The sequence below is a fragment of the Nematostella vectensis genome, chromosome 8 (assembly GCF_932526225.1).
Source record: "Nematostella vectensis chromosome 8, jaNemVect1.1, whole genome shotgun sequence".
Classification (NCBI taxonomy): Eukaryota; Metazoa; Cnidaria; class Anthozoa; order Actiniaria; family Edwardsiidae; genus Nematostella; species Nematostella vectensis.
In genome coordinates, this window is record NC_064041.1 from 479,990 (window position 1) to 494,952 (window position 14,963).

General features: G+C 43.2%; 1 protein-coding gene across 3 annotated transcripts in view; it reads left to right on the top strand.

Annotated features, from left to right (window-relative positions):
- The window catches only part of LOC5514113 (tudor domain-containing protein 5), a 32,836-nt gene that overhangs the window by 16,351 nt on the left and 1,522 nt on the right, over positions 1-14,963 (top strand). For 2 of the 3 annotated variants that reach the window (XM_048731385.1, XM_048731386.1), the window contains exons 16-24: positions 68-153; positions 916-1,000; positions 1,449-1,563; positions 1,913-1,992; positions 2,400-2,468; positions 2,835-2,946; positions 3,171-3,206; positions 13,538-13,620; positions 14,774-14,901. In XM_048731385.1, coding sequence (XP_048587342.1) covers positions 68-153; positions 916-1,000; positions 1,449-1,563; positions 1,913-1,992; positions 2,400-2,468; positions 2,835-2,946; positions 3,171-3,206; positions 13,538-13,620; positions 14,774-14,901 — 794 coding nt within the window. Of the gene's footprint in view, positions 1-67; positions 154-915; positions 1,001-1,448; positions 1,564-1,912; positions 1,993-2,399; positions 2,469-2,834; positions 2,947-3,170; positions 3,207-13,537; positions 13,621-13,761; positions 14,902-14,963 lie in introns of those variants that run through there. The other variant, XM_048731387.1, reaches the window with a different exon arrangement.

Consider the following 14,963-nt stretch of genomic DNA (forward strand, 5'->3'; position numbering starts at 1 on the left):
TGACTTTCCAAAACTAATATGGGATTATGCTAAGTTTGGTTTTATTTTTTCTTCATTTGATTATCAGCATAACCAATAGCAATGTTAGCAGCACAAGCTTTTCTGCTGAGGTTCCCTTTGACAACCACATGGACAGCAGGCAGGATTTAATAGGTAAGCTTATCTGCTGAGGTTCCTTTTGACAACCACAAGGACAGCAGGCAGGATTTAATAGGTAAGCTTATCTGCTGAGGTTCCTTTTGACAACCACAAGGACAGCAGGCAGGATTTAATAGGTAAGCTTATCTGCTGAGGTTCCTTTTGACAACCACAAGGACAGCAGGCAGGATAGGAACATAGCCAAACCAAATTTGGCATGAGTTATTGTACACAATTGGCGGTTGTATCTGCAAAAACTCAGGTAATATAGGCTAACATATATGCTTCTCGAACGGGCTGAACTTCGCAGTCAATTTTTCGGTTCGAAATTCTAAATATATTTATATCTAACTTTTTTCCCTTCCACATATTTTTTATTCTAACCACAGTAGCTGTATCGCCCCAGCTAACGCTCAATTTTGCGTCAGTCTCAAAAAAGTGCAAAAAAAATGTTTGCTTTTTAAGTGCTACTACATTATTGCGTGTTAATACAAATACAATTTTTAAATGTGTGCACTCCATATATTGAGCCGTCTTTGGTAAAAAAATCTAGAGCAATCGCATAAACATTGACGCTTTTGTGCGAAGTTTAAAATTGATGACGTGCTCAAGTTTTGTGATCTGCGAGTAACCTTAGATCACACATTAAGAAACAACTTTACACCACCAACACCATGATAACCTATCACACCAACTTGTATCATCATCATATAACCACCATGAAAACAGTAATTGTATCAAATCACTGTCATTGTTTACATCTTCCCAACATAACAGATGTATCTGAGGAAGAGATGGCGTTTATGGACGAGATCTGTGACGAGCTTGACCAGTCCACTGAAGATCTGTGTCTGCTGAAGAGGTTAGAAATAATTTGATATTTACACTACCTATTTACACATCCACCCCAATATAAGCAGAATAGCACTTATTTAATTTTTCGTGTTTCAGGCGAAGCTCTTTTGCGGGGAGGTGCTTATTTCAAAATCTGTTTTTGTCTGTAAAATGATTTATTTTAAATAATTTGATGATAGCTTGATAAGAGTTTCTTTTGATAGAAAGAACAATACGCAAAAAATTAGAACCCCCTTTGAAGCAAGACTATAGTTCTATACTGTACGTCTGACAAGTTATACGAAAATCGGATTCTAGTGTTAAAAATTAAACGAGTTTTATTGTTTGTTTATAGTGCATTTCAGTTTTCCTGTAATGTGTATGATCTATATTACAGAAAATAAGTTCCTTTCTGTTTATTAGGCTAACTTATTAAAAAAAGTGGTGATTGAGTAATGAGTTCTGTTTGTTTTCAGGGTTACTGTTCTGGATGTGTGCGCTATTCATATTATCAACCATGACTTGAAGCCCTATGTCACCAGCGCAGACATTTCAGCCCTCTTCTGGGAAACAGACTCACTGAGAGCAATGGTATTTTTTCATAATAACAAGTTAAAGCAATACGTTACAGCGGCAGTGTCACGGCAATTCGCAAAACCGGAAACCAGCGTACTATTTATCAAAATAACCAATCAGAGACGTTTATTTTACAAGAGTATCGGGTGGCGAGCACATCAAGAAATAGTCGTAATATTTGTTTGAACTCAATACTCCCTAAGAAATCTCGCTTTTTGTGTGATTATTCTGTAATAGAATAAACAACGATGAATTTCCAGCGCTTAAAGAAGTGGCAGATGAAATGTTTTCAAATGAAAGTTGTATCCATCAGTTTAAAAATCTTATGTCCCTCCAGTAGTTAATTCATTGTGTCGATATGTAGTTGCGGCAGAAGAGGCTGTCTGTTCCAAAACTTGTGGTGTCACATGAAGAGAATGGCCCATTGCTTCAAGAACTGGTCAGGTAGGATGACAGGTGTAAAAGTACGAAAGGCATAAGAGGGTAACACTTAAAAGTGTGATACACTTACAGTTACTTACAGTGTGAAGACCTTTTAAAGTCTTTAAAAAGAATTTGTCATGAATGGAATGAGATACGGGCATTTCAATATTAATTAAATCCATTTGAAGCAGCCCCATGCTATTGCTTCAGCAAAAAGTGATGCATGGATAATGGTATTTTCTATAGTATTTTTCTATATTTTCTATATTACCTAGTATGACTAGGTAATTCGATATCCATAGTTTTAAAGACATAAGTACTGGCTTGTTTCAGAAAGCCTATCAGAAACTGAACAAAGTGTGGAACATTTTCAAAGACTTAACAAAAGCTTGAAAGTTTGTTTAAACAGCCCTTTACTCTACTTGTAGGTGTAATGTCCGTGGGTCAATGGAAGGAGACAAGCCTCGCACCTCTGTTACACTCTACGCTTTCCAGAGGTGAGAGCAGTTATTGAAGAATAGATTTGCACTAATAGCTGTCTAAGGGTATGGCATGTGCATATTTTAAAGCTTAAGCTAACAGACTCTGAAGTGGGATTATTTTATTTATCACCGATCACATGTTTCTAATATATGATTAAGTCCGACCTGACATATTTTTTTTAAAGCAAGGCTCTTTTTTTAGTTTAGGTTATGGTTGGGGGGCATGGGGTTTTTCATATTAGTGAATGAACAAAATACCAAAGTGTAGACGTTCAACATTCACCAACCAGTTTCCATTTTAAATGATATTTGCGACTTGTCTAATTATAGTCAAACCCTACCAGTCAAACATTCAAATTCAAGATAATTTTCATTTTTCAGCCTGCCGGAAATCCTGAATGCGTTCAGTCACCCATCGGAGGATCTGATGACTCGTGTGTTGTCGGAGATTGAGCTGTTTGAGAAAGAGGGAGATTCTTACTGGATCATCAAGGTGAGACGTGGGTGTGGTACATGAATATATACCCCAGTTAGTTTTAAACGCCTAATACTTGGGTCATAAAGAGAGTCAAATCCTGCTATCGCAAATATTTTTAGATAAACACTGATTTTTAAAAATAATATGGAATCCTGCATCCCCAAAAACTTTTTGCGTATGGGTTTTTCTTCCTTGCTTTCTACACTCATTTTCATACATTAGTCTGTTTTTGCTTTTAGGATGACGATGAAACGTCAACTGGGACCGAGTCTGAGGTAAGTCTGATTAAGCTTGCTGTAAAACGTGGTCAGGCTTGTTGTTCAGATGGTCAGGCATGTTGTGCAGGTGGTAAGGCTCGTTGTTTAGATGTTCAGGCATGTTGTTTAGATGGTCAGGCTTGTTGTCTAGGTGGTCAGGCTTGTTGTTCAAATTGTCAGGCTTGTTGTTCAGATTGTCAGGCTCATTGTTTAGATGTTCAGGCATGTTGTGTAGATGGCCAGGCGTGTTGTTTAGATGGTAAGGCTTGTTGTATAGATGGTCAGGCTTGTTGTTCAGATGGTCAGGCTTGTTGTTAAGATGGTCAGGCTTGTTGTTAAGATGGTCAGGCTCGTTGTTCAGGTGGTAAGGCTTGTTGTTCAGATGGTCAGACTTGTTGTTCAGATGGTCAGACTTGTTGTTCAGATGGTCAGGCTTGTTGTTTAGATGGTCAGGCTTGTTGTTTAGATGTTCAGGCATCTTGTTTAGATGGTCAGGCTCGTTGTTTAGATGTTCAGGCATCTTGTTCAGATGGTCAGGCTTGTTGTTTAGATGGTCAGGCTCGTTGTTTAGATGTTCCGGCATCTTGTTCAGATGGTCAAGCTTGTTGTTCAGATGGTCAGGCTCGTTGTTCAGATGGTTAGGTTTGTTGTTTAGATGTTCAGGCTTGTTGTTCAGATTGTCAGGCTCGTTGTTCAGATGGTTAGGTTTTTTGTTTAGATGTTCAGGCTTGTTGTTCAGATGGTCAGGCTTGTTGTACAGATAATTAGGTTTGTTGTTCAGATTGTCAGGATCGTTGTTCAGATGGTCAGGCTTGTTGTTCAGATGGTCAGGCTTGTTGTACAGATGGTCAGGTTTGTTGTTTAGATGTTCAGGCTTGTTGTTCAGATTGTCAGGCTCGTTGTTCAGATGGTTAGGTTTTTTGTTTAGATGTTCAGGCTTGTTGTTCAGATGGTCAGGCTTGTTGTACAGATAATTAGGTTTGTTGTTCAGATTGTCAGGATCGTTGTTCAGATGGTCAGGCTTGTTGTTCAGATGGTCAGGCTTGTTGTACAGATGGTCAGGCTTGTTGTTAAGATGGTCAGGACTGTTGTTCAGATGGTCAGGGTTGTTGTTTAGATGGTCAGGCTCGTTGTTCAGATGGTCAGGCTTGTTGTTCAGATGGTCAAGCTTGTTGTACAGATGATCAGGCATGTTGTTCAGATGGTCAGGCTTGTTGTTCAGATGGTCAGGCTTGTTGTCTAGGTGGTCAGGCTTGTTGTTCAGATGGTCAAGCTTGTTGTACAGATGGTCAGGCCTGTTGTTCAGATGGTCAGGGTTGTTGTTCAGATAATCAGCCTTGTTGTTCAGATGGTAAGGCTTGTTGTTCAGATGGTCAGGCTTGTTGTACAGATGATTAGGTTTGTTGTTCAGATGGTCAGGATCGTTGTTCAGATGGTCAGGCTTGTTGTTCAGATGGTCATGCTTGTTGTATAGATGGTCAGACTTGTTGTTCAGATGGTCAGGCTTGTTGTTTAGATGGTCAGGCTTGTTGTTTAGATGGTAAGGCTTGTTGTTCAGATGGCTTGTTGTTTAGATGGTCAGGCTTGTTGTTTAGATGGTCAGGCTTGTTGTTCAGATGTTCAGGCATCTTGTTTAGATGGTCAGGCTCGTTGTTCAGATGGTCAGGCTTGTTGTTTAGCTGGTAAGGCTTGTTGCTCAGATGGTCAGGCTTGTTGTTTAGATGGTCAGGCTTGTTGTTTAGATGTTCAGTTCAGGCATCTTGTTTAGATGGTCAGGCTCGTTGTTTAGATGTTCAGGCATCTTGTTCAGATGGTCAGGCTTGTTGTTTAGATGGTCAGGCTTGTTGTTTAGATGGTCAGGCTTGTTGTTTAGATGGTCAGGCATCTTGTTTAGATGGTCAGGCTCGTTGTTTAGATGTTCAGGCATCTTGTTCAGATGGTCAGGCTTGTTGTTCAGATAATCAGGCTTGTTGTTTAGATGGTCAGGCTCGTTGTTCAGATGGTCAGGCTTGGTGTTTAGATGGTCAGGCTTGTTGTTTAGATGGTCGGGCTTATTCAGATGGTCAGGCATCTTGTTTAGATGGTCAGGCTTGTTGTTCAGATGGTCACACTTGTTGTTTAGATGGTTAGGCTTGTTGTTTAGATGTTCAGGCATCTTGTTTAGATGGTAAGGCTTGTTGTTCAGATGGTCAGGCTTGTTGTTTAGATGGTCAGGCTCGTTGTTCAGATGGTCAGGCTTGTTGTTTAGATGTTCAGGCATCTTGTTCAGATGGTCAGGCTTGTTGTTCAGATGGTCAGGCTCGTTGTTCAGATGGTTAGGTTTGTTGTTTAGATGGTCAGGCTTGTTCAGATGTTCATGCATCTTGTTTAGATGGTCAGGCTTGTTGTTCAGATGGTCAGGCTTGTTGTTTAGATGGTCAGGCTCGTTGTTCAGATGGTCAGGCTTGGTGTTTAGATGGTCAGGCTCGTTGTTTAGATGGTCGGGCTTGTTCAGATGGTCAGGCATCTTGTTTAGATGGTCAGGCTTGTTGTTCAGATGGTCAGACTTGTTGTTTAGATGGTTAGGCTTGTTGTTTAGATGTTCAGGCATCTTGTTTAGATGGTCAGGCTCGTTGTTCAGATGGTCATGCTTGTTGTTTAGATGGTAAGGCTTGTTGTTCAGATGGTCAGGCTTGTTGTTTAGATGGTCAGGCTTGTTGTTCAGATGGTCAGGCTTGTTGTTTAGATGTTCAGGCATCTTGTTCAGATGGTCAGGCTTGTTGTTCAGATGGTCAGGCTCGTTGTTCAGATGGTTAGGTTTGTTGTTTAGATGTTCAGGCTTGTTGTTCAGATGGTCAGGCTTGTTGTTCAAATGGTTAGGCTTGTTGTTCAGATGGTCAGGCTTGTTGTACAGATGATTAGGTTTGTTGTTCAGATGGTCAGGATCGTTGTTCAGATGGTCAGGATTTTTGTTCAGATGGTCAGGTTTGTTGTTCAGATGGTAAGGCTTGTTGTTCAGATGGTCAGGCTTGTTGTACAGATGATTAGGTTTGTTGTTCAGATGGTCAGGATCGTTGTTCAGATGGTCAGGCTTTTTGTTCAGATGGTCAGGTTTGTTGTTTAGATGGTCAGGACTGTTGTTCAGATGGTCAGGCTTGTTGTTCAGATGGTAAGGCATCTTGTTTAGATGGTCAGGCTTGTTGTTCCGATGGTCAGGCTTGTTGTTCAGATGGTAAGGCTTGTTGTCCAAATGGTCAGGCTTGTTGTCCAAATGGTCAGGCTTGTTGTTTAGATGTTCAGGCATCTTGTTTAGATGGTCAGGCTCGTTGTTTAGATGTTCAGACATCTTGTTCAGATTGTCAGGCTTGTTGTTTAGATGATCAGGCATCTTGTTTAGATGGTCAGGCTCGTTGTTTAGATGTTCAGGCATCTTGTTTAGATGGTCAGGCTTGTTGTTCAGATGGTCAGGCTTGTTGTCCAGATGGTTAGGTTTGTTGTTTAGATGTTCATACTTGTTGTACAGATGATTAGGTTTGTTGTTCAGATGGTCAGGCTCGTTGTTCAGATGGTCAGGCTTGTTGTTCAGATGGTCAGGTTTGTTGTTTAGATGGTCAGGATCGTTGTTCAGATGGTCAGGCTTGTTGTTCAGATGGTCAGGTTTGTTGTTTTGATGGTCAGGCTTGTTGTATGGATGGTCAGGCTCGTTGTTCAGGTGGTAAGGCTTGTTATTCAGATGGTCAGACTTGTTGTTCAGATGGTCAGACTTGTTGTTCAGATGGTCAGGCTCGTTGTTCAGATGGTCAGGCTTGTTGTTCAGATGGTCAGGTTTGTTGTTTAGATGGTCAGGATCGTTGTTCAGATGGTCAGGCTTGTTGTTCAGATGGTCAGGTTTGTTGTTTTGATGGTCAGGCTTGTTGTATGGATGGTCAGGCTCGTTGTTCAGGTGGTAAGGCTTGTTGTTCAGATGTTCAGACTTGTTGTTCAGATGGTCAGACTTGTTGTTCAGATGGTCAGGCTTGTTGTTTAGATGGTCAGGCTTGTTGTTCAGATGGCTTGTTGTTTAGATGGTCAGGCTTGTTGTTTAAATGGTCAGGCTTGTTGTTTAGATGTTCATGCATCTTGTTTAGATGGTCAGGCTCGTTGTTCAGATGGTCAGGCTCGTTGTATAGCTGGTCAGGGTTGTTGTCTAGGTGGTCAGGCTTGTTATTCAGATGGCTTGTTGTTTAGATGGTTAGGCTTGTTGTTCAGATGGTCAGGCTTGTTATTCAGATGGTCAGGCTTGTTGTTCAGATGGTCAGGTTTGTTGTTTAGATGGTCAGGCTTGTTGTATAGATGGTCAGGCTCGTTGTTCAGGTGGTAAGGCTTGTTGTTCAGATGGTCAGACTTGTTGTTCAGATGGTCAGACTTGTTGTTCAGATGGTCAGGCTTGTTGTTTAGATGGTCAGGCTTGTTGTTCAGATGGCTTGTTGTTTAGATGGTCAGGCTTGTTCAGATGTTCATGCATCTTGTTTAGATGGTCAGGCTCGTTGTTCAGATGGTCAGGCTCGTCGTTTAGATGGTAAGGCTTCTTGTTCAGATGGTCAGACTTGTTGTTCAGGTGGTCAGGCATCTTGTTCAGATGGTCAGGCATCTTGTTTAGATGGTCAGGCTCGTTGTTTAGATGTTCAGGCATCTTGTTCAGATGGTCAGGCTTGTTGTTCAGATGGTCAGGCTTGTTGTTTAGATGGTCAGGCTCGTTGTTCAGATGGTCAGGCTTGGTGTTTAGATGGTCAGGCTCGTTGTTTAGATGGTCGGGCTTGTTCAGATGGTCAGGCATCTTGTTTAGATGGTCAGGCTTGTTGTTCAGATGGTCAGACTTGTTGTTTAGATGGTTAGGCTTGTTGTTTAGATGTTCAGGCATCTTGTTTAGATGGTCAGGCTTGTTGTTCAGATGGTCAGGATCGTTGTTCAGATGCTACAGTCAGGCTTGTTGTTCAGATGGTCAGGTTTGTTGTTTAGATGGTCAGGACTGTTGTTCAGATGGTCAGGCTTGTTGTTCAGATGTTCAGGCATCTTGTTTAGATGGTCAGGCTTGTTGTTCCGATGGTCAGGCTTGTTGTTCAGATGGTCAGACTTGTTGTTCAGATGGTCAGGCTTGTTGTTTAGATGTTCAGGCATCTTGTTTAGATGGTAAGACTTGTTGTCCAGATGGTCAGGCTTGTTGTTTAGATGTTCAGGCATCTTGTTTAAATGGTCAGGCTCGTTGTTTAGATGTTCAGACATCTTGTTCAGATTGTCAGGCTTGTTGTTTAGATGGTCAGGCTTGTTGTTTAGATGGTCAGGCTTGTTGTTCAGATGGCTTGTTGTTTAGATGGTCAGGCTTGTTGTTCAGATGGCTTGTTGTTTAGATGGTCAGGCTTGTTCAGATGTTCATGCATCTTGTTTAGATGGTCTGGCTCGTTGTTCAGATGGTCAGGCTCGTTGTTTAGATGGTAAGGCTTCTTGTTCAGATGGTCAGACTTGTTGTTCAGGTGGTAAGGCTTCTTGTTCAGATGGTCAGACCTGTTGTTCAGATGGTCAGGCATCTTGTTCAGATGGTCAGGCTTGTTGTTTAGATGGCCAGGCTTGTTGTTTAGATGGTCAGGCTTGTTGTTTAGATGGTCAGGCATCTTGTTTAGATGGTCAGGCTCGTTGTTTAGATGTTCAGGCATCTTGTTCAGATGGTCAGGCTTGTTGTTCAGATGGTCAGGCTTGTTGTTTAGATGGTCAGGCTCGTTGTTCAGATGGTCAGGCTTGGTGTTTAGAGGGTCAGGCTCGTTGTTTAGATGGTCGGGCTTGTTCAGATGGTCAGGCATCTTGTTTAGATGGTCAGGCTTGTTGTTCAGATGGTCAGACTTGTTGTTTAGATGGTTAGGCTTGTTGTGTAGATGTTCAGGCATCTTGTTTAGATGGTCAGGCTCGTTGTTCAGATGGTCATGCTTGTTGTTTAGATGGTAAGGCTTGTTGTTCAGATGGTCAGGCTTGTTGTTTAGATGGTCAGGCTCGTTGTTCAGATGGTCAGGCTTGTTGTTTAGATGTTCAGGCATCTTGTTCAGATGGTCAGGCTTGTTGTTCAGATGGTCAGGCTCGTTGTTCAGATGGTTAGGTTTGTTGTTTAGATGTTCAGGCTTGTTGTTCAGATGGTCAGGCTTGTTGTTCAAATGGTTAGGCTTGTTGTTCAGATGGTCAGGCTTGTTGTACAGATGATTAGGTTTGTTGTTCAGATGGTCAGGATCGTTGTTCAGATGGTCAGGCTTGTTGTTCAGATGGTCAGGTTTGTTGTTTAGATGGTCAGGACTGTTGTTCAGATGGTCAGGCTTGTTGTTCAGATGTTCAGGCATCTTGTTTAGATGGTCAGGCTTGTTGTTCCGATGGTCAGGCTTGTTGTTCAGATGGTAAGGCTTGTTGTCCAGATGGTCAGGCTTGTTGTTTAGATGTTCAGACATCTTGTTTAGATGGTCAGGCTTGTTGTTTAGATGTTCAGACATCTTGTTCAGATTGTCAGGCTTGTTGTTTAGATGGTCAGGCATCTTGTTTAGATGGTCAGGCTCGTTGTTTAGATGTTCAGGCATCTTGTTTAGATGGTCAGGCTTGTTGTTTAGATGGTCAGGCTCGTTGTCCAGATGGTTAGGTTTGTTGTTTAGATGTTCAGGCTTGTTGTATAGATGGTCAGGCTCGTTGTTCAGGTGGTAAGGCTTGTTGTTCAGATGGTCAGACTTGTTGTTCAGATGGTCAGACTTGTTGTTCAGATGGTCAGGCTTGTTGTTTAGATGGTCAGGCTTGTTGTTCAGATGGCTTGTTGTTCAGATGGTCAGGCTCGTTGTTCATATGGTCAGGCCTGTTGTTCAGATGGTCAGGCTTGTTGTTCATATGGTAAGGCTTGTTGTTCAGATGGTAAGGTTTGTTGTCTAGGTGGTCAAGCTTGTTGTACAAATGGTCAGGCTTGTTGTTCAGATGGTCAGGCTCGTTCTTTAGATGGTCAGGCTTGTTGTCTAGGTGGTCAGGCTTGTTATTCAGATGGTCAGGCTCGTTGTTCAGATGGTCAGGCTTGTTGTTCAGATGGTCAAGCTTGTTGTACAGATGGTCAGGCTTGTTGTTCAGATGGTCAAGCTTGTTGTTCAGATGGTCAGACTTGTTGTTCAGATGGTCAGGCTTGTTGTTCAGATGGTCAGGCTTGTTGTTCAGATGGTAAGGTTTGTTGTCTAGGTGGTCAGGCTTGTTATTCAGATGGTCAGGCTCGTTATTCAGATGGTCAGGCTCGTTGTTCAGATGGTCAGGCTTGTTGTTCAGATGGCCAGGCTTGTTGTTCAGATGGTTAGGCTTGTTGTTCAGATGGTCAGGCTTGTTGTTCAGATGGTCAGGCTTGTTGTTCAGATGGTCAGGCTTGTTGTTCAGATGGTCAAGCTTGTTGTACAGATGGTAAGGCCTGTTGTTCAGATGGTCAGGCTTGTTGTTCAGATGGTCAGGCTTGTTGTTCAGATGGTCAGGCTTGTTGTTTAGATGGTCAGGCTTGTTGTTCAGATGGTAAGGTTTGTTTTCTAGGTGGTCAGGCTCGTTGTTCAGATGGTCAGGCTTGTTGTACAGATGGTCAGGCCTGTTGTTCAGATGGTCAGGCTCGTTGTATAGCTGGTTAGGGTTGTTGTCTAGGTGGTCAGGCTTGTTGTTCAGATGGCTTGTTGTTTAGATGGTTAGGCTTGTTGTTCAGATGGTCAGGCTTGTTATTCAGATGGTCAGGCTCGCTGTTCAGATGGTCAGGCTTGTTGTTCAGATGGCCAGGCTTGTTGTTCAGATGGTTAGGCTTGTTGTTCAGATGGTCAGGCTTGTTGTACAGATGATTAGGTTTGTTGTTCAGATGGTCAGGCTTGTTGTACAGATGATTAGGTTTGTTGTTCAGATGGTCAGGCTAGTTGTTCAGATTGTCAGGCTCGTTGTTTAGATGGTCAGGCTTGTTGTCTAGGTGGTCAGGCTTGTTGTTCAGATGGTCAAGCTTGTTGTACAGATGGTCAGGCCTGTTGTTCATATGGCCAGGCTTGTTGTTCAGATGGTAAGGCTTTTTGTCTAGGTGGTCAGGCTTTTTGTTCAGATGGTCAGGTTTGTTGTTTAGATGGTCAGGACTGTTGTTCAGATGGTCAGGCTTGTTGTTCAGATGTTCAGGCATCTTGTTTAGATGGTCAGGCTTGTTGTTCAGATGGTAAGGCTTGTTATCTAGGTGGTCTGGCTTGTTGTTCAGATGGTCAGGCTTGTTGTTCAGATGGTCAGGTTTGTTGTTCAGATGGTCAGGCTTGTTGTTCAGATGGTCAGGCTTGTTCAGATGGTCAGGCATCTTGTTTAGATGGTCAGGCTTGTTGTTCAGATGGTCAGGCTTGTTCAGATGGTCAGGCTTGTTCAGATGGGCAGGCTTGTTGTTCAGATGGTCAGGCTTGTTCAGATGGTCAGGCTTGTTCAGATGGTCAGGCTTGTTGTTTAGATGGTCAGGCTTGTTGTTCAGATGTTCAGGCTTGTTGTATAGATGATCAGGCTTGTTGTTTAGATGGTCAGGCTTGTTCAGATGGTCAGGCTTGTTGTTCAGATGGTCAGGCTTGTTGTTCAGATGGTCAAGCTTGTTGTTCAGATGGTCAGGCTCGTTGTTCAGATGGTCAGGCTTGTTGTACAGATGGTCAGGCCTGTTGTTCAGATGGTCAAGCTTGTTGTACATATGGTCAGGCCTGTTGTCTAGGTGGTCAGGCTTGTTGTTCAGATGGTCAAGCTTGTTGTACATATGGTCAGGCCTGTTGTTCAGATGGTCAGGCTTGTTGTTCAGATGGTCAGGCTTGTTGTTCAGATGGTAAGGTTTGTTGTACAGATGGTCAGGCTTGTTGTTCAGATGGTCAAGCTTGTTGTACAGATGGTCAGGCTTGTTGTTCAGATGGTCAAGCTTGTTGTTCAGATGGTCAGTCTTGTTGTTCAGATGGTCAGGCTTGTTGTTCAGATGGCCAGGCTTGTTGTTCAGATGGTAAGGTTTGTTGTCTAGGTGGTCAGGCTTGTTATTCAGATGGTCAGGCTCGTTATTCAGATGGTCAGGCTCGTTCAGATGGTCAGGCTTGTTGTTCAGATGGCCAGGCTTGTTGTTCAGATGGTTAGGCTTGTTTTTCAGATGGTCATGCTTGTTGTTCAGATGGTCAGACATCTTGTTTAGATGGTCAGGCTTGTTGTTCAGATGGTCAGGCTTGTTCAGATGGTCAGGCTTGTTCAGATGGTCAGGCTTGTTGTTTAGATGGTCAGGCTTGTTGTTCAGATGTTCAGGCTTGTTGTATAGATGATCAGGCTTGTTGTTTAGATGGTCAGGCTTGTTCAGATGGTCAGGCTTGTTGTTCAGATGGTCAGGCTCGTTGTATAGCTGGTCAGGTTTGTTGTTTAGATGGTCAGGCTTTTTGTTTAGATGGTCAGGCTCGTTGTTTAGATGGTCAGGCTTGTTGTCCAGATGATCAGGCATGTTGTTCAGATGGTAAGGCTTGTTGTTCAGATGGTAAGGCTTGTTGTCTAGGTGGTCAAGCTTGTTGTACAGATGGTCAGGCCTGTTGTTCAGATGGTCAGGCTTGTTGTTCAGATGGTAAGGCTTGTTGTTTAGATGGTAAGGCTTGTTGTTCAGATGGTAAGGCTTGTTGTTCAGATGGTAAGGTTTGTTGTCTTGGTGGTCAAGCTTGTTGTACAGATGGTCAGGCCTGTTGTTTAGATGGTCAGGCTTGTTGTTTAGATGGTCAGTCTGGTTGTCTAGGTGGTCAGGCTTGTTGTACAGATGGTCAGGCTTGTTATTCAGATGGTCAGGCTTGTTGTTCGGATGGTCAGGCTTGTTGTTCGGATGGTCAGGCTTGTTGTTCGGATGGTCAGGCTTGTTGTTCGGATGGTCAGGCTTGTTGTTCAGATGGTCAGGCTTGTTGTTCAGATGGTCAGGCTTGTTGTTCGGATGGTCAGGCTTGTTGTCTAGGTGGTCAAGGTTGTTGTACAGATGGTCAGGCCTGTTGTTCAGATGGTCAGGCTCGTTGTTTAGATGGTCATGCTTGTTGTGGACGTGGTCAGGCTTGTTGTACAGATGGCCAGGCTTGTTGTCTAGGTGGTAAGGCTTGTTGTTCAGATGGTCAGGCTTGTTGTTCAGATGGTCAGGCTTGTTGTTCCGATGGTCAGGCTTGTTGTTCAGATGGTAAGGCTTGTTGTCCAGATGATCAGGCATGTTGTGCACGTGGTCAGGCATGTTGCGCACGTGGTAAGGCGTGTTGTGCAGATTCTCAGGTTTGTGGTAATCGTAACTATGTTTGTTTTCACTTGTTCACGCTTGTTTTGCACACGTTCAGCTTTTAATATTTTCGTTATGCCAGAGTCAGGATGAAGGATCGGCGATGGAAGAGGAGCTAGCCCTGGAGGAGCTCAAGCTGTTTGTCCAGGCCATGCAGTTCAGAAGGTATGGTCATAGTTGTGTTTGTGTTGTTGAAGTTGGGGTGGGGTGAGGTGTATCATCTGGAATCATCCAGTCCATACTGTGGGGGGGGATGGGTGGACACGGGCAACACGATGTATTCTACCATTGCGTTGATTATTTCAGGAAGAGAATCATCCAGTCACTCATGATCCCTGGATGGTTTGGTACCCTGGTGTTGGTTATTTAAGGAAGAGAGTCATCCAGTCACTCATGATCCCTGGATGTTTGGTACCCTTGCTTTGATTATTTCAGAAAGAGAATCTTCCAGTCACTCATGATCCCTGGATGGTTGGGTACCCTGGTGGTAATAATTTCAGGAAGAGAATCATCCAGTCCCTCATGATCCCTGGATGGTTGGGTACCCTGGTGTTGATTATTTCAGGAAGAGAATCATCCAGTCACTCATGATCCCTGGATGGTTAGGTACCCTGGTGTTTATTATTTCAGGAATAGAGTCATCCAGTCACTCATGATCCCTGGATTGTTGGGTACCCTGGTGTTGATTATTACAGGAAGATAATCATCCAGTCACTCATGATCCCTTAGGGGTGGGGACGGGCAACACGATGTATTCTACCATTACGTTGATTATTTCAGGAAGAGAATCATCCAGTCACTCATGATCCCTGGATGTTTGGTACTCTTGCGTTGATTATTTCAGAAGGAGAATCACCCAGTCACTCATGATCCCTGGATGGTTGGGTACCCTGGTGTTGATAATTTCAGTAAGAGAATCATCCAGTCCCTCATGATCCCTGGATGGTTGGGTATCCTGGTGTTGGTAATTTCAGGAAGAGAATCATCCAGTCCCTCATGATCCCTGGATGCTTGGGTACCCTGGTGTTGATTATTTCAGAAAGAGAATCATCCAGTCACTCATGATCCCTGGATTGTTGGGTACCCTGGTGTTGATTATTTCAGGAAGAGAATCATCCAGTCACTCATGATCCCTGGATTTTTGGGTACCCTGGTGTTGATTATTTCAGGAAGAAAGTCATCCAGTCGCTCATGATCCCTGGATGGTTGGGTACCCTGGTGTTGATTATTTCAGGAGAGAATCATCCAGTCACTCATGATCCCTGAGGGGTGGGGACGGGCAACACAATGTATTCTGCCATTGCGTTGATTATTACAGGAAGAGAATCATCCAGTCACTCATGATCCCTGAGGGCGTGGGCACCGGCAGCACGGTGGACGAACTGCTACAAGTTGAGAGGAAGATCGAGGAACTGAAGAAGCAGATTAAATACAGAGAAGACCAAGGTGACATGACGATACATTTTTCTCAAATCGGCCTGTAAGCTGGAAATAATCATATTCTCTCT